The sequence below is a fragment of the Phoenix dactylifera genome, chromosome 5, assembly GCF_051530095.1.
Source record: "Phoenix dactylifera cultivar Ajwa chromosome 5, Ajwa_hap1_PhDact_Kaust_v1.1, whole genome shotgun sequence".
Taxonomy (NCBI): Eukaryota; Viridiplantae; Streptophyta; class Magnoliopsida; order Arecales; family Arecaceae; genus Phoenix; species Phoenix dactylifera.
In genome coordinates this window covers 29,413,275-29,432,675 of record NC_143194.1, presented here as the reverse complement: position 1 = coordinate 29,432,675, position 19,401 = coordinate 29,413,275, and the positions used below count along the sequence as shown (strand labels likewise).

At 36.3% G+C, this 19,401-nt stretch overlaps 1 protein-coding gene across 3 annotated transcripts; it reads left to right on the top strand.

Moving 5' to 3' along the window:
* Window positions 1-1,530: 1,530 nt before the first annotated feature.
* Window positions 1,531-18,621, top strand: SNI1 (negative regulator of systemic acquired resistance (SNI1)). 3 transcript variants are annotated; one of them, XM_008786220.5, is made up of 15 exons: window positions 1,531-1,727; window positions 1,802-1,868; window positions 2,018-2,111; window positions 2,200-2,283; window positions 2,473-2,562; window positions 4,959-5,027; window positions 5,868-5,949; window positions 6,044-6,093; window positions 6,268-6,483; window positions 6,562-6,632; window positions 6,725-6,794; window positions 9,167-9,232; window positions 11,077-11,229; window positions 14,722-14,846; window positions 18,197-18,621. In XM_008786220.5, exons 1-15 carry the CDS (start codon window positions 1,628-1,630, stop codon window positions 18,267-18,269), a joined length of 1,410 nt encoding a protein of 469 aa, XP_008784442.4. In that variant the 5' UTR covers window positions 1,531-1,627; the 3' UTR covers window positions 18,270-18,621. The 3 variants fall into 3 exon arrangements, with proteins under 3 accessions (XP_008784442.4, XP_038984953.3, XP_088578335.2); XM_039129025.3 differs by lacking the exon at window positions 18,197-18,621 and adding an exon at window positions 16,261-16,519 and having other exon boundaries at window positions 1,532-1,727; XM_088722209.2 differs by lacking the exon at window positions 6,268-6,483 and having other exon boundaries at window positions 1,532-1,727.
* Window positions 18,622-19,401: the final 780 nt, after the last annotated feature.

Sequence of the window (19,401 nt, the reverse complement as noted above, 5' to 3'; positions counted from 1 at the left end):
TTTTGTTTTTTGATTTTTCTGGCTGTATTCATACATGTTATGTACGATCCTTCGTTTTAGCAAGCAAAAAAAAAAAAAAAAAGGCTGAAGCCACTTAGAATCAAACCCCTGCACTCTGGTCTCTGATCTAAGCAGCAAGTGAACCTACCAAGTAAGTAAGCATTCAGTAGTAGATGTATGATATTTCACCATGGACATCTTCTCACTTCTCCCCTTTTTTTTGTTTTTGGTGTTCAGTATGCATGCCTACATTACTTGGGAGGGAAACAAATAAACCCTAGTTTCTCTGAGGTGGAAAATTTGTTAGTATCCTCGTATATTCTTATTACACATTAATTAGATAAGCTAGTTTCTTATCTTCTACATTTGGAAATAAGAGTTTTGTTGCCCAGACCCAACAGGCTGCAACCCTTCTTCCTCAAAAGGCTCCCTGCTACCTCTAGGGTAGTGGCGGCGGGAGGCTGTCAGTTATTTGACTGCATGGTTCCTGGAGCGGAACTGAGAGCTGCCTGGGCGGATCTTCGACACGCTCAGCGTGTGCTCTCAGCTAGATCAGTCATCTTGGAGGGGGACTCGGCTACGGTCATTAGTTGGATCCAGGGGGGTTAGAGGGCCGGTGCTGTCGACCATCACTTGATCCGCGATATCGGGTTGATGATGAGGGACGGAGGGGTGGTCCAGGCGAAGCATGTGTTTAGAGAAGCCAACGGGGCTACGGATTGGGTGGCCATGTATGTGGCTAACCATGCCAGTAGTACCCTAAGGGCAGGGGACAGGAAGCTGCCCTGGGAGCTCCGAGATGTTTTGTTTTCCGACTTTATTGGATGCATCCGCATACGCGTTGTATAGATCACCCGGTTTAGCCAAAAAAAAAAAAAAGGGCTCCCTGCTCAAATACGTTAAACTTTTTTCTCCTCTGAGGCTGTATTCAATTTTAATGATAAGAAATCCTTTTCGGAACTTTTCCAACAGGATACCTCTCTTGGAAAGCCCAAGGCCTCCCCACTATCATATTTAGACTTTTTTTTACATAAATATTCTCTTAAATAATAAATTTTATATAAATATATTTTAAAAATTAATATATATATATATTCGTAAAAATTTATGTTGCTATTTTATTTTTTTTATTTTATATATACATTCATATTATTTAATGCCGTTCAAAAAATTAATTATTTTAAATTAGAATAACTAAAATAAATAGACATGCAAAAAAAATTTTTATAAGATGATTGCGATGAAAAAAATTATTTTAAAATTATATTTTATTTTTAATTAAAATAAATTTAATTTATTAATAGTGCTGGAAGATCAGTGGACATTTGTGTAAAAACAGTGTTTAATAGAATACAGAAATAAATATAAATTTTAAGTAGAATACAGAAATAAATATAAATTTTAAGTAAATATTCATGTAAATTTAAATTTTTTTAAAAATATTCGTATAAAAAAATCTATTATATATATATCTCATAATATATATATATATATATATATATATATATATATATAGGGGTACACCGCTGCTTCATTCTTTCTTACGGGGTTAATATCCCTCTTCCATGGCTTCTTGATATTCTTGCTCTCGTTCGAAACCTCCACTTGCTCCCCCTTGAAAACTGCAATGGAGAACCCTAGAATAACTAACGGAGGTTTCGAAGAGAACACCATGGCCATACTCGACTCCTCCGGCATCAAAGAGGCCCGCGATATTCACGACGATCGTAATCCCTCTCCTCCTTTTCCATCTCTCATTCTTTTTTCTTGCCTGGTGACCTTTCTTTCCCCTTCTTCTCAGGGCTCTCGTTCTTGGAAGCCGTCCGATTCGCTTCTCTTGCCTCCGAGTCCCCTTTTGCTCCTTCTTGGTATCATCTCCTTCGTCCCCCTTCTCATCCCTCTCCTGTTAACTGAAAACCCTTGGATTTTAGGGGGGAATCCCATGTTTCTATTATGTCAAGAATCTTTATCAGCTTCTTTTTGTTTTTCTTCCTCCTGTTTTTCCCCTTCCGAGAAGGAGAATGTTTGATGCGATATTTCAGATTCTCAGAGACAGCAAATCTTTGGAACTGGCCATGGTCAGCTACCAGCTTCTAAACGAGTTAGACCAGGTGTTTCTTGTTTTTTTTTTAAATTTTATTTTTGATTGCAACGATGCTCAGGTGATGACGCTAAAATCTTTGTCGTTATTTTGTATAGCGTTACCCAAGAGTCTATTTTACGTGTTCAGATAAGCCCAAATCAACTTCTGGTAGAGCCGGTGAGCTTGTTGTGGTTAAAGAGGTATCAAATTGTCGTCTTTCGTTGTTATCTATTTTTCCTTAGGAAAAGTAACCAGATTGTCGTACGAGGAGTTTCTTTGAGATGTTTTATGTTTTTTCTTTTCTTTTCTTTTTTCTTTTTGTTTTGAAGATCAGTGTTTTCGATTTCTTGTAGCGATCATTTGCTGATGATCTGAGTTTGCGTTTGCAGGCATGGTCCCCGTTTATTGTTGGCCCGGAAGCTAGCCATGCCGAGGCGGTGGCTGCTGGTAAAAGTTTAGATTACTTGTTCGACTCTTCGGTGAGTTGAGTCCCATGAAGTATAAGTCTGTGATTGCAATACCTATGGGTCAAGGTCACGGTACTATCTTTTGTTATGTTTCTGGATATATTTGTGGGTCAGTGCTGTTTCATGTTGCTATGGGTTGTCAATCATCTGGATATTTGATGTCAGCTTAATAGCTTCTTTCAATCTTTTTTCCATAAATACTGCTCAGAGATGAAGTCAGTCAGTGAACTATGACAAAACTGATTTCCTTCTTTATGTTCCAGTAGATTGGTCTCTTCTCCTAGAGAGGGGTAGCTGGATAAGATAGGGCTTATCTGGAACAATGGATTGTTAATGAATTGTTGCTCAAGAACTTTGTTTGTAAGAAAAATTAAAAGAAACACTATTTATTTCTTTCCATTTCCTGCTAACTTGCTTTTCTATGGCAAGTTGATCACAGCATTCATCGAAGTGGTTAAATGATTATAAGTTGTGCTGGTAAGCCAATTCCAATGCAATGATTTCAGCACCAATACCACTTATGGGCACTCAAGCTTGGATAGGCTTACCCATTGGGAGAATGGAACATATTCTAAGTTCAGTAGTGGGTTTCAGGTATTAATGTAAGTGCATGAGGAATCAAAGTTCTCAAAAAGGATCAGATTAACTTCCTGTAAAATAGGTAGAGAAATAATATGCTGGATTGATTATGAAGCAAGTTGTGCAACCTTAGTAAAAGATTCAGGGTACTGACTGCATGGTTGTTTGGATGCTAGTCATCCAGGAAATATTAGCAGCCAGCAATAGACCAATGAGCTGGCACAGTATGAGTGTTTTATGGGCACATAAGATGAATGCAACAAAACTGAAACGTAGACAAGGACATTGTTGTGAAATAGCAACAAAGAAATGATAGGCCTAGGACATTAGTGGATGTTTCAAGGTTGCAGTAGATGAAGATAGTATCAAATGATTGGATAAGCATGATCATGTGTCTCATAGATGTAAAAGACATCTAAAATGAGAACATGCAATGGTGTATAAGAGTCCAAAGGATCTGAATTGAAAAAATTGGAGGTTTTAGGAAAACATGAAAATGCTTGCTGTAATTGTGGATAATACTCTTATGATGAATGAGAAAGAATGATTTAAGTTTGGAAGCAAATATGTTGAAGGTTTGTCGACAAGTGCTGAGTTGTAGGGGCTTAGAGCTATGCTATAGTCACCAAAATTAGAAAGTAGTCATTCTAATACAATATGTATAAGAGTCCAGGATTGTTGCCTGCTGTATGTCTTTTTCTTGCTCCTACTGACACTGGTATCTTGTTACAATAGGATCAGTGTTGTGGACAAAGCAATTACAGGTTGCTCGGGTGGGGCAATTGTCTACTTCGTTGCTTTGGCGCGCTACTCTTCTTTTCTTTTTCCAGGCAGCCTCGAAGAGGGCGGCTTTGCTTGTGCACGAAGGGTGGGAGAGGGGAAGAGTGGAGCTCCAACTAGAGTGCCTAGCCGCAAACTAAGCTTTGGTTCTATTCCAGCCAAGCAACCAAAGTCAGGGAACCCTGGTGGGAAGAGCGTCAAGGGAAGAAGTGGGGTAGAGGAATTGGTCTACTCATCAAGCTCATGAGTTGAAGACTGCAGATTCTCCCCGCCTAACCATGTCAAATACTTTTTGGGGTCTTACTCATAAATTAGGGTTATTCCAGATAATAGAATAATCAAAGCATCATTTAATTCCCCTTTCCTATCTCTCATCTTACCATTACAATTCATCCTCTTAAACGCTAATAACAGGATTTAGAGAGGGAATGAGAATGAGTAAGACAATTAACTTAGTAATTATGAGTTTATATATGCCTAAAAGAGTGAGAGTGAGAGTGGAAGCAGTCTAAATCTTTGAATCATATTTAATGAACAGAGCTACTTATCCGCTTTTTGCTGAAAGAAATTGATGACTTCTGCTGCTATTATCTTTGTGTACATAATTTTATCAGTGAAAGTTTTAGGCGCATCATCAACTTGAAGTTTGATCAAGCCCCTTTACTACTTTTGCTGTGCACCGATTTACTGTAACCTGAGGAAGATGCATTGACAAATGCAACCAATTTTTTATCTATTCCACAAAAGCAACATTTTTTAATCTATTGTACTTGCATTGTTCTACTTTGTCTGTAGATCTTCTGGTTGCATCTTTCAAGCTCTTCTCTTTTGGGGTGCATGTATCATATGTTGGTAACTTTGATCAATAGCACCTAGGAAGCATAGTTTCTGTAATCATCAAAAGTTGGAATTGTTCTTACCTTTTTCTCAGAGAGGCCTTTATTTTATCTTTCCAGGACTTCTAGGTGATATTTAGTCTTATATGATTGATATATAAAATAGTAAATTTTTCCATTCTAACAATGGGTCTTTTTTCCCCTTATTTCCAGAGATTTTCTGCCCTGGTAGAAGACATGGCTCTAGCAGTCAATAAAACCGATTTTCAATTGGCAATGAAGGCAAGTATACATGCATTCTAATGATTTCTAGAAAACTGCATGAATTTAGCACAATAAGATTTTGCTCTGGTAGAGGTCATGGCTTCGGAGTCCACATAGGTCTTTGTTTTCCAAGCCTTTCGCCTTATGTACAGAGAAATGTGGCTCTGAGATGTTTCTTCTACAAATTTGTTCTAAATTTATAATAATTTATATTTTACAAAATTGAAGCAACTGTATCAGATTTGAGTTATAAAGTTTGTGATTATTTTTGGAACTTTTTTTTTCTCAAGTCATTGCCTTTTAGAATGCTTTTAATTTTATTTATATTTGCAAACAGTCTTTAACACTTAAGTGTTTTAGTTCTGTGAGTTTTGCTATAAATGATGGCTGGAATGCAGTTAACATTGGGAAAATGTTTATATGATGTTTGTGATGCATCATAGAATAATTAAATGTTTGTGGTATTACACATTGATCTCAAATATTGAAAAATGTCTTGCATTTCCTTAAACTGCAAGTCATTATCCTAAACACTATGAGTTCCCATCTACCTCATCTTTCTCTTGAGTTCACTTCGACACACCATTGAATTTGCATGATAGATATCTGCCCCTTGCAGACTTCCGCCTTATTGCCGCATCAGCACAATGGACTTTGGGATGTGCCTAAAACTTATAATAGAAGAAAGATCTAGGAAAAGGTTTTCCAAGGAAAAAAATGTTAATTAATAGATATGATGAAATGATAAGATCCTTGCTCCAAAACGCAGTGGATATGCTGTTTTCTGTTATTTAGATGTTATATGGATTGTTATTTTGTAACTGTATTCGAACTAATATCTTTTTTTTCATGTTTTAGTCTGTAGAGTATATGCTGTTGTTCCAATATCTTGTCAATGTTCTTGAGGCAGATTTCTTACCTCGTCAGACTTTGTACAAAGGTAATAGACTTCCAGATGGTATTTGTGTTGTTCCCTTTTTTCCCATGTTCTATTTTGTTCTCTTGTATTCATTTCCTTTTTAATTTTACTGCAGAGACATCAAAATGGGTCCTTTTCAGGGAGTCTATACTAAATATGCTTCTGGTATATTCTAGTGTTTCAGAAGTCATCAGAAAATTATGAAACTATCCATCTTAACTATTTATATTAAGTGCTATGTGGTCTGTTGTGTTTTATCTCTTTTGCATAAATTATCCTGGAGTAGTTTCTAGCAATATCAGTGAAATGGATTTATTTAAATTTGTATGTATCTTGCAGGGATCACGAAAATTAAACTTCAAAACTTTAGTAAGGGATTGCATGTCCATTATGTATAGGCGATGCCATCATCATATTGCAAAGAATGTTCAAGATCTGAGATTTGTGAAAGATTCTTGTGATAAAGAAGCTCATATTTCCAATGTTTCTCTAGCAATTGCATTATCTGAACTAGAAAAAGGAACATGTGTTGCTGTGCAAAAACTTATGACGCTGGTGGGAATTGCTGTGCTTACATTTGAGACTTAATTTGGAGCTTCTGTTTAGAGACTGAACCTTTTATATCATTTTTAGATTATGGAGCTAGATTTAATAAGGAAAGAAGCAGATCTTCAAGGACTTACTACTAGAGTTGATGGCTTCAGGTGGCATAATTTCCCCCTTTCATGCTGGTGGCATTTTTGATTGTTCTATATCTAGTCTGTTGCAAATTTGATGTTTTGACCTTCGGATTTAGGGTTCCTATGTTGGAGATCATTTTGGATGAACTAACCTACAATAAAGACTATATATCCCCCTTTCTTATGGTAAGTCCAAGACCATTAACATCTCCTTTTTGCATCTTGCCTCCTATTCTTTGTCCTCAATTTACTATTGTTTGCCGATGCTTTACCTCTTAAGTTGCAATCTTCTTTGTAAGGGAGGGACTGGTTGCTTGTTATGGTTAACATTCTTATTTTTTTTTTTTGTTTTGGTGAAAAGTTAACATTCTTATTGGGAACATATTTATTTTTCCGCATCTATTAAATATTGTAATGGCTAACATGATTGTCCCTGTTTATGGGACAGCGGATGTTGGTTTTTGCTTATTGCATTAGCTTGAAATGCTTTTTGTTATGCTCAGGCCAACAAATAGGCAAGGGTTGGAATCAATGAAAAATTTCTTTAGAGACTAGTTATGGTTTTTTCTCTTTCTCTCTCACTATTCATATTGTTCTTGAGTGCTTAGTTATGCTTGTTGAAACAACAGATATGTCATTTGTGTGCTCTTCATGCTGTGGTCTATGGGGTCTTCCATGCCTTGCACTTGACCTCACCTTCTTCCTATTCATGAGAGATAAGGAGACACATAGTCGATGACTCAAACACAAAGAAAGGGTCATCTGATGTTCAAAGTTGTATATTATATTTGATAATTTTTGACTGTTCTCTTGGCTTAAGGTTCTGCGTCCACATGTGATCGCTATTCTTCTTTTTTAAAGCATCTGGATTATATATTTTTTTGCCTGAATGAAGCAGATCCTTCTCACTTCACTAGTTCGCGTGGCAGAAATTCATCAGTTGTGTGCTTAATTGTATTGAGAGGCTGCTTCATGTACATTTCGATTTGTAACCCCTAGAGATACCACTCATAATAATGCTAATGCAAACAAGCCAAATGAAAGCCATGTCAAAGAAGGCTATGCTGTCAAGAACCTTAGAGACTAGAGAAAAGGCGTGATGCAAATAAACCAGATGTGGGGTTCAAAAGACCATAGGGGCTGGCTCAAGGGCAAAAGCAGATAAGGCTACTAACAAGTAAAATTGGCTTATAAATAGTTAAGCAATTTACAAGTCAAAAGCATAATAGCCAAACAAATCATATGATCACCAGTGTTGTGTAACCTCAAAATGGGGATATTATTTGAGGAAGGTGTTTCCACTTTCCAAACCCACGAAACAACTGGTGGCCCACAAGAACTGGAAAAAGAGCCAAAATATGTCAAAAAAAGAATTGGTCTGGGTTTTGGTACTGGAAGATTGGTACAAAATTAGCTAAGAAGTCTCTTAGAGAACTAAAAGATAATGAACAAAAATAATGTGCTCTTTGCATCGTAACCAACAAAGTAGTAAATTAAAGACCTCAAGCAAGGATATGACTGTAGAAGATTCTAAATACTAAATAAGCATGATCTGTATTTAGTGCTAAATTTTGTAAATAACCATCAATCAGATTTATCAAATCAAGGAACTGATCACAAAATTTGTCATGTGATCTCAAAGCTTAACCAGCCTTTGCAGCAGGACTTGGAAATGAAGAGAAGCTAAAGTAAATACGACAAGCCCTATTTTAACCCTTTGGTGGCTTGATGATACAAATATGTAGAATAACTCCTGTCCTGTACTATCAACAGAAGCAATGTTCTGTGCTTTGAGATTGTGAAGGCCAGTTCACTGATCAGAAGCTATGGGTGAGGAGTCCTCAACAGAACATAAACAATATGTGTTTCTTTGTTCAATCTCAATGAACCGATAGGTAACCAAGTGGTCCATAACCTATAGTTTTCATTGTCGTCTGATGACACACACATCGACAGGAAAACAAGATTCTTTTCTTGAATGTTGCACTAGTGTCATGTGATGAATCTTTAAAATGTTAAAATTTAACGAAAATGATGCTTCGAACCATGAAACTCAGAGAGTGTGCATTACATCTGTTAAGGGCATGAAATCTTTGCGCAGGCATGATACAATTTCTTTACAGTGATGACTTAGTTGTCATGGTAGACTTTTGGACAAGGGCTTCCTTAGTATAATGATGGTAATAGCATTCACTTCATCAAAAAGCAGTTTTGGTCCTTGACTTTATTGAAGGATGTATGATAACATCTTTTATATGGAAAAAATCTGTTTATATCCAAATTTTGTTACATATCACTGGGTTTGCTATTAATTTAAGGGATTGGTATGTAGATTGTCTATACCTCTTATGCTCGTATGTGTTTTTTTTTTTCCTCGTGTTTTGTAGGTTTAACTTATTCCTTACATGTAAAATCAGACGAATCGTATTGATTTTAATTGCATATATTTCTCTTTTGTGCATTGACACCAACAGTGTTTTCACAAAATCTGCTGTCTTGATTTTTTATTTTTTCCTTCCTTTTTTTCTTAGTTTTGTATTTGTACTGTTGGTACACAGGTTTTCTCTGAACCTAAATGGAAGTTGGAAATAATTTTGCAGTACTTTTCAAAGTATACTACAAAGGTATGCCAACTCAATCACCTGAGTTAATATAAATAGACTGATGAGAGCCATAAGATCTTAAATGATTGCTCATGCACTATTCTGCATCTTTTTTTAAAGTGGCACTACACATGGACATGCATGCACATATTCAGTGTGTGCACATGCCTGCCTGCCCCCCTGCACACACATATGCATATCTCAAGCCTGTGTGCTGAGTTCTACTAACTTTTTTTTATTGTCATGCCATTATGGAGGTGTTAGTTTTGTTCTTATAACACTAAACTGTCTTAAATTGCTATGGTTCTTTCATCATTGCTGAGTTCAGTCAATAGAATTCGTATAATGGAACTATCATTGTTTAATAATTGAATACATCCATGGTTTGCCATACTAGCTGTACTGCCCTGTATCGGGTTTCCTGCCACATTCCGGGTGTACTACCCATACTAGATGTACCGTACCATACCGTGGTAGATTGATGCTCAGTACAGGCGGAGTGTAGGCACCATGAACCAACTTGTATTGACATTGTACTAGAATGATAACAGTATGGGTATCAAAACTAGTACTACAAACCTTGAATGCATCTCTAGTAGGATACTGCAAACTATTGTAGGCCTTCCTTCATCCATGGCCTTTTGAGCCTTGTCATATACATTCCATTTTAGTCTGAGGACCTGTATGAATGTGTGTTTAATCCAACATCGGCTATGCTCTAGGTAGATCATGGATACTTATATAAGGCCAAGGAACGTAAATAATATCTTTCAGATAGCCTTTTTAGATGAGGTCTTGTATTATATTTAGTTCATCAAACACTTATTAGGAGTGTACCGGCAAAAAGTGGAGTGCATTTACCAAAGGGATTGCGCACGCCAGTGCTTCCTCTAATGTATGGAGCACCTGTAGTAGTATATATCTTTCTCCATCCAAATGTGGACCCCCATACTTCAGGAGGCATAAATTAGCAAGATAATCAAGTTTTGCTGACATTATGTCATTTCTGTTATATCATCTATTACAATTAAATATCCATTAGGATTTCAGTCATAGTTAATACGGAAAGTTTAATTTTACTGCAACCCCAATTCCATCTCTATTAGGACGGTGCCAAATGTTTAACTGTTTACCTATATGTCTTTAATGTAGATAATGCCCGAGGAATCAACTCTATTAGTTAGATTCCTACGGATGTCAGAGATGCAATATTTGCAGAATCTGATTACAGATACTGATTTTCTCAGAGTAAATAGGATACCTGGATATAAATGTTAAAGAAATTCTGGAGATCTGAAATCAATCTTAGATCATACATTAGTGTTGTTTCGATCTTTATGATGACTTTACTGCACTAAATTGGTAATGGAGAAGATTCTGAAGGCGCATATGGGCAAGCTGGCAAAAGGAACAAGTAATGGACGATACAGATCAACCATTTGAATGGATGGTCAAATTTTGCTCGTTTTAAATCATTTAGCTGAAGACCCATCTTTTAAAACTTCAGCCAGGGGTCTTGTAGTAGATTTGATCAGGAGTGTGCTGAATGTTGTTAAGGTTATATCGGTGGCATGAGCGGTGATGCATGCCATTAGGTCTGCTTTACTGATATCTTTTGAATATGATGATTCTTATTACGATAACAAAAACAAAAATTGCCACTTATTATTAACAAACTAGTGCTTCCTTGAGTGGATAAGGTATGCTGAGACATTGCCTTTTTTCTGTTCATTTATTCCAACCATGAATTATTTTTTTTTCTAATTTATGACCTTGTTATGACAATTCAGTTGCTTTTAGCTGTAATGCCTGATAGCAGAAACTCATTGAAGCATTGTTTCCTCTACTTCTGTCTGTCACTTTAGTCTTCTGTTCGTACTCGAAGGTCAAATGAAACGTCATATGATGCAACACTGGAGTCTGTTCTGAGTTTCTTTTCGACTGCCACAAGTACAAAAAACATTGTCAAGAAAATTTCTTCAGAGGTGGCTAAACTTCTCTTGGCACATGCTTTTCAGGTAGTGGCACTATTAACTTCATTAGGAACAATTTATATTACCTTTTGCTTATAAGTTTATTTTGTATAGGCATGTTGCATTCAGAGGAGCTGCACTTTCATCTCTTCATATCTTTTTTCATGCTGCCTTTTAGACAACTTATGAATTGTTGACAATGGAAAGAAAATTTGGACCTGATTCATGAAGAGATATAAATTAGACATCGGGCTTGAAGCTTTTGTTCTTTTTCTTAATGTTTATGATTTTTGCATTTTTCAATTAGTTTTTGTATTAAGTACTATTTATTCTAATGGACTTCTACTAGACATTATTGTTCTTTTACCTTAGTGGACTATGAACATGGAGTGCAAGTGATGTATCAAGATATAGGGGCTGCACAACAAGAAGCTTCCTCCTTTTTCCCTTTTTAAACCAATGTGCAGGAGATATGTGCAAATGTGTCCATGGATTCACTGATTCGTACTCCAGGCTGCTTGGTGCTGATGTGTCCATATATATATATATATATATATGCTCTAAATCTCATGTAATGGCGTTAATTTCTAGTTTCATGGTTTTTGGAAGGCTAAGAAACTGGATGCCAGTTAGTGCTCAAATGTTATGGCTAAGAACTGGATTACGGTTAAGACTTTTTTAAAAAGATTGTTTAACTCCTCACTGGTTCAAGTGACTATTGCTGGACCTAACATGCAAAATTAGAGTACCAGATATATTGGTAACTTGGTATTTTTTGGGTTTTCCATGTGCATTTCATAAATGTAGACGTAGATTGATAGGCAACATAACACCAGGAAATATAACCTCACCGATATTATCTTTACCCACCATTCACTTAAATCTTCAGCTTGACTACTTCACAGAGTAGCATGCGATACAATGCTTCTCCTTTCCCTTTGAGTAACTTTCTTTGGTTGTTATGTCCCAAATTTGACATTATGGGTGGATGGGGGTTAGTGTGAGTTTGCATACAGTTGATATCTCCCAATGCTTCATCAGTTTCCTTATCTATAGTAATCTTTTATTCCCTCCTAATGCATTTTTCTTTCATAATTTTGGTTCTTGCAAGTCTTTTTCATGAGTCATATTACAACTTTTAGAAATATGTTTTATCTTATCGCCTTTTGTCAATGCTTTTGTTTGTTGGATGCTAGGAAGCGCTAGGCTCCCATCTTTTGCATCCATGCATTTGTGATTTGCTCTTCCCTGCTGCTTTTTATTTCCACTTCTAGATAGTATGGGCCAATGAAATAACATAATTGACAATTTGACATCAAAACTTGGTCACAAGTTTGGCAATGAGGAACAATGAGGCTATAGGAGACGGTTCGGAGTTCAGGAGAAGCTGAAAAAAATTGTCAAGAATTCAGAAAGGAATTTGGATGACTAGAATTTGAGAAAAAATAATGAAAATAATGAAGGTATGATAACTGAAATATCTGTATTCACATTCCAACAAGCATGGGAGATGTAAATACAAGGACACAAAAACCAAAGGAGAGGAAGAAAACCAGCAAAAAGATAGAGCATGAAGTTGTAAATAGTGAAAGGTTTCTTGCACTAGTTGTGAATCTGTGAATAAATTGTGTAATATATCTCTAAGTAACTTGTATACAGAATAATTTGGAGAATTATTGATAGAGAAGATAATTGAGAATAATTTGGGAATTCTTTCAACATATAGAGAATATTGTTATTATGTATTGACGAGGGAGTGAAGAGGTGTGCAATGACCAAGATAAATTGGGAGAAACTAAATGAGTGGGAATGTTTAAGGTTTTAGGAAGGATTGCGAGTAAGATGATGGTCCTTGACAAAATGGTGAAATTGACTGGCAGGGGTAGAGTTTTGGATCCTATTTCTATACTTTGCTGACAAGGTGTTGGCATGATACAGGGTGTGTATGATTCTGTCATTCACAGAACCATGTATCTTTGTTATCATCTTAGGTTTATCCTTGTGTCTTTGTACTGGATTACATTCACTTGCATCACTTTGGTATGCTGACTATAGGCCAAATAGTATAGCTATAAGAACGTAGTCTGGTTCCCTCCTCTAAACTTGTGCATAGCTGGTCCCAAAAGCTTGTGTAAATCTATTCCTGGCTCTTATTCTCTTTTCTTTGTGCACTCACTTTTAGTGTATATGCATGCCAAATTTACAAATCATATGTCATAATTAGACAAGGTTTCATTCTATGATAGAAGGAATGCTAGAAATGATGGTAAGCCTCTGTTTTTCTTTCTTCTTTACAAAAATTGTACCATGTATCGTCTCATAGAACTTAACCAAATTGTGGAATAAAAGATAATTACCCCATTAGATGTCCTCTAGATCCTTGTGGAGCCATCTTAATGGCATAGAAACCATGAGGAGGGCCTCCATATGGTTTTGATATGAGTATCATATCCTTGATGGCGATCCTTCGCAGGTTGAGAAGGTTTTCTTGGCTAGGTTATTTTATTTGCCGGTTTTTACATAGGACTGTTAGATACATCCTATGCATCTGATTATTAGCATGTTATATGTACCTAAGTTATATCTATGGACAATTTTAGACCCTCATAACCAACATATAGCAACAGTTATGCACAAAGCTATTCCGCAATGATCACCCCAAGCCTCTTGCAAGTGCTTGGTACCGCTGCAGGCTTTGGTGGTCAATGTTTATGAACATGTTGCATAGTGCGTGGAGCATATGAGCCAGAATTCAGTAATAATAGAAACAATATCAATATATGAGTTTCCTGCAGCACCAGCAATACCTGTGAACACCTACGGTATTTTGTTCTTATGCAGATAATATTATGTATGCTCTTACTTCCTAGGATGCATGACTCCATTGCTTACCAAAGTTTGGTCCTTCTGAGAGCTTTTAATTTTTTGAGAAAACTTAATTGACTTTATATAATGTTATGTATCCTCATACATTCTAGAATGCATGATTCCATTGCTTACCAAAGTTTGGTTCTTTCGAAGAGCTTTTATTTTTTTGAGCAAACTTAATTAACTTAATGTGCCGTTTCCAAATTGGAATTGCAATTTTTTTTGGAGATATGGTATTGATGACGGACTTAGAAATGCACAGCAATTTGTAAAATTAATTAATTTCACAATCAAATAGCAGAATCATGTAGCGTTTTTTTTTTTTTTTTTTTTTTTTTTTTTTTTTTGAGGAAAAGGGAGGACACCCACCTGCATTATAATTATCCAAGTCTAGATTTTTGGGATGAGAACTACCCAAGAATCAAACCCAAGACCTTTGGTTGCTAAGTTGAGGGATGTGACCACTAGGGCAAGCCCTCGCAGAATCATGTACTTTTAGGTGATATTTTCACCCTTCAATTTGCAAATCTGGGATGGCATCTAACAAGTACTTGGATCGAATCTTTAATGATATTGAAAATTAATATTATTCTTTAAAGTTGTTGTGGCATGTTTTTAATGGTACCTAGTTCTTAATGCTCTACCTATATAACCACTATATCTTTTCAGGCCTGTCTCTCCCTACAACATTGTTCAAGACATAATGCTTACTCGACTGAAAGGATTGGAGGCACTCTTAGCCAGATAAGCAACAAGCTAGTTTCTGCTTTCCAAAGTCTCAGAAAATATGATGAGTAAGTCTATCATTCTGGTACTTTTTTAATTTAAATGAGTCTTCATATATATATTTATATAATTTAGATCTATTTGACCATCTGGCTTCACACTATAATGACCTACCAAATAGGTCAGTTTCTTCCCTCCTAAAAAAAGTTATATTGCTATATGTTAAACCTTCAGTGGGAGTAAAGAAATGGTTTTCAAATCTCAGGACAAAACATGATCTTTATGCTGGTAAATTTACTTTTGCAATTGGGGCAATGATCTACTGATTTATTTAAACTCAGCCAAAAATTAGCATGAATTGGAAGATGATTAGTTCTAACCAGATAATGAGTTTTCATGTGCCTATTTAAATTGCAGTATGCAGCTTGATGGCATCAAGGAAGTGAAAATTCCATCTGAATTTTTTTTGTCCTTGTTTAATGCTATACTTGCTTTACTCCTAGGTTTATTGTGCCAAAAGTGAGGATACCTTTCCAAGTGTCTCAACATTCTATTTTCAATGCATATTTTCTTGTTCTAATATTCACATGTCCTTTAACATATAGCTACCAACATAAATCCTTATTTGCTGATAATAAGTCAACATTTTATTGATCTATGATATATGATAGTCGTCTGTTTCTCCTGCAGTAATTTTTAGACAGACTGCTTTTATGAACTTATAAACATACAACCACATTAATCATGTTGCATTTGTTGAGTTACATCCTAAAAGTAGCTCGCCATGTAGAAATGCCTTGTTGATGCTTATTGCCTCTGCAGGTCATTAAAATGCTTACCAGTACCTAACTACTGCTACAGTGTTGATGATTTGTTCAATTTATGACTTGCTGATTAGCTGAAATTTAGTTGACTGCTCCAGTCATTTGGGAAAAAAAATCTGTAGTGATTGGGTAATGCATCCTGTGTTGAAACTTTCTGAGGTTTCAAACATGCATATTTTTTTGGATTGTGTTAAAGCACAGTTCTCGTAAATCCTTTATAAAAGGACTAAAGTGGAGTGGTTTTTGGAAATAGCTATTTTGATGATTTTCTTTTTTTACCACTATGATTCAGAAACCTGATCATCTAAAATGAACCCTCTCCGTTGTTTTCTATAAGGCTTGTTGAGGCTTCACTTGAAGTCCATGAAAAGCATAGCATGACCAAGCATCCAAAATGCTGCATATCCATGTCATGCATCTGTTATACAAACTGTATCTTCTGTCTTTGTGATTGTTTCTCCTCTGTTCACTGAATATGACAGCCCTTTCTAGATAAAGTGAAAAGGTATGAACTGAAGTAGTTGTAGTGAAAGAGTTCTTTGAAATTAGGATAGAATGGATGCAAAATCCTTATTTTCATGCAGTAAGTGATAGATGGTTTTTGAGACTCACTACTTTTATGAAATCTTCTCTCATTGAACTACTTTCATTTGTCTAGACTGAAAGCTGCATGAGTTGCTGTATTTCAGATACTGCTGCAGGTGGCATGTTTTTAGCAGTGGGACTTCATTTACTAGTTTAAGCAAACTTATGGATAATTGGTCTTGAAATCTTAAACAAGTTCATTGTGTGAAATGTTGCTGATAAGCATGCTTGTGAATAGACACGGCATATGCTTATGCTTACTCTTGAATCACATCAGATGTGACTACATATTAAGGTTTTCTATGCCAAATGAAGTACATTATTTTCTCCCAGCTGGCATGTCCTTCTTATAGAGCCTTGAGTGGTTCCCTTGTAGGTACTTGTTTCTGATAATGAATACCCCTTTAGGCATGTCTTGTTTATGTAATGCTGCATCTGGATCTTGGCTTCCATTCTATGATTTACATAAAATCCTAATTGACATAATAAAACAAGAGATTATAAAAGTAAATTAGTGTTATTTGTTACATGAGACGATATAATCATAGTTGTTGAGAAATTCAACTAATCAAGAAACATTGTTATCATCTCATGATCTGAACTGGTGTTCTTTGGTCCTTGGAGAATGTGTTATAAAGGTGCCAACACGTGATCATCCTCAATAGTAGCCCAGTATATGCATGTCAGTTATACGATGATGATGTGGTTGCTATGCTGCGAAGCACAGCACAACATGATATTTTTTATAAACCAGTCATCTAATTACACTTCACACCCTTTCCCTTAAAGCTGAAATAATTTAATAGAGGTTTGAAGTGGAAGGAGGAAAGTCAAAAATGAATCAACAAGCTTTACTTTAGCTGATATGTGAGCCAAGGATAGCAGCCAAGTCAGTTATGTTGATTCCAATTAAAGCGTTTTTCAATACTTAATCTATTAATTGAACTTGTTCACCTCATTTGATCCTTATACCTATGATTACATAAAAGTTCGGTATACTGGGAGAAGTCCTGCAAATGGTTCCAACTTTTTGCATGGACGCCGCTCTACTGTAATAGTATGTTACATTGGTCCTTAGGAAGATGACAAGAATACAAATTTTGCTTCTTAATTGGATTATAGTGTTTGATCAAATATCAAAGAATCTTCTGCAAGGAAAATAAGTTTTGAAAAAAACTTTCTTATTGTTATCATAAATATGAGATTTCTTTTGATCAATCACCAAAACAATATTTTTACTATCTAATAAATCATCCCAACTCAAACTAAGAAAAGACTGCCTTCTTGGGTAGCAGATTTCATATATTCAACAACAATCACAATCACCAGTTAGCCACTAATCAAGAAACTTGTAGCCTGCCCATCAAAATATCGGTGACCTATACTAGTGCACAGTGTCCTTCCGTCAGGGCATACAGTGAGACATGAGAAAAGTGACTCGAAATGAGGTTCAAATGAAGATATATTTGTAGTCAGCTTGTGAAGTAATAAAACCAAGTGCGAGTGCAAAGACTCTATTACAACTACTAAGGCATGACCACTACACATTTTGTTGTCACAAAAATCAGTTGCTCCAACTCAACCTAGTTCCAAAAAATTCTAGGAGAAGAAAGTAGAGATGTATGATTCACCAGTCATTACCAAGATCATTCAGCTGGGTGCGAAACAAGATTTTTTGTGGATGTTTGCTATTTTATCCAATTCCAATCAATCTCATCCATGAAATCTGACCAAGACTTGGGTTGCTGTGGGGTTAATTTACTTGGAGGGATGGGGAAACTACCTTTTCTATATATTTACTTTTTTTTCTTTTTTACTATGTGATAAACTTTTAGCAGTTGAGGTCAGACCACTCATTCACTTTGGATGTACTTCTATTTATAATTAAATTGGCAATTGAAGCAACTCATAATATCAATTTTGCCTTATGGGCAGGAGTTATATATATAGACTATTTGACTAGTTATTAGAAGACTTATATGAAGCTCTAAGTTATGTCATCTGTGCAGAGATCTGGAAATGACGGCTTTTGAAAAGGAAGCTCTGTTTGCTGCTGCAACAATTTTGTCACATAGATCCTAATGTTTAGGTGTTATTGGAAGTGTTCTTTTTGTCAAAGTGGCAGCGAGACCTCGCCCAATTGAACTTCTTCTGAGCTGTGCAATGTTTGTTACTGAAAGTAATGAAGCTTTTCTGAATTGACCGGGTGGAGCTTATAGAGTTTAGCCTATGGTTCATTTTGATGTAGTGGTTGATGCCATCTTTGATTCCAGACCCTGCAGATTCTTGTGTGGCCCTGCAGATTCTTGTGTGGCTGTAGCCCACTGTAGTTGCTGTCCAATTACCTGGCAAAAGCCTATTTTTCTTTTCGGCTTTCAGTTGTATGGGTTGTATGCGCTAGGTTGGCAATTATGAAGCAACTTAGTTGGGATGATTGTTGTGGATTGTGTAGCCAGCAAATTGTTGTGCATTGCTGCTAGGGTGAATATTTATTCAGATTGTGGGACTAGCCTCAGGGTACCCCCATTTAGAAAAGTAAAATTTTGTCAGAGAAGCAGAAGAGCCAATTGGAAAAGGGGGAATACCAATGAACAGGCATCCAAGGGAAAATCAGAATGATTTTAATTCAAAACCCAAGCAATCTACCATACATACCAGGCTGTCGAAGATCTTATTATTAAATTTACTCGTGGTGGGGAGTTTTTATTAACATGTGCTTGAAATCACATTGGAAGTTTTGCTGCAGAACCTGCAAAATGACCAAACAAAACCTTGAAATCTTTTGGTTTATGTTGATTTACAAATGGTGCAGCGAGATTTGGGTTGAGGTTGGTTCACGGTTGAGCACTTCAGTCAATTTGAACGTTCGTTAGCCCGAGATACAACAGAGACTTGTAAAGCCAACACATTAAAACCATAAATTATCTTAGCCTGCGTGCGTGGGATCTGGTATGTTTGGTTATGCTGGGAAAGACTTCCTGAAGGTGATTGTTGTCACCAGCAGGGCTGCTGCAGGAGCAGCAAATGTGCGTCCCGGATGCCAGTTTTGCCTTTGTAGACGGATGCATCGTACAGGGAAATTGGGTAGCTCAGGTGAGCATCATCGTACAGGGAAATTGGGTAGCTCAGATAATCAATAAACGTTGTCAATGATGATCTGAAAAGTCGGTCCATTATACAGGGCGGATCAGGTGGAATGCTGATGGCGAGCATT

Excerpts from the sequence above, each read along its gene's own strand:
- SNI1 (XM_008786220.5), top strand. The coding sequence starts at position 1,628 with ATGGAGAACCCTAGAATAACTAACGGAGGTTTCGAAGAGAACACCATG. Across the intron at positions 2,284-2,472 it reads AGCTTGTTGTGGTTAAAGAG|GCATGGTCCCCGTTTATTGT; the intron begins GTATCAAATTGT and ends TTGCGTTTGCAG. Across the intron at positions 2,563-4,958 it reads ATTACTTGTTCGACTCTTCG|AGATTTTCTGCCCTGGTAGA; the intron begins GTGAGTTGAGTC and ends CCTTATTTCCAG.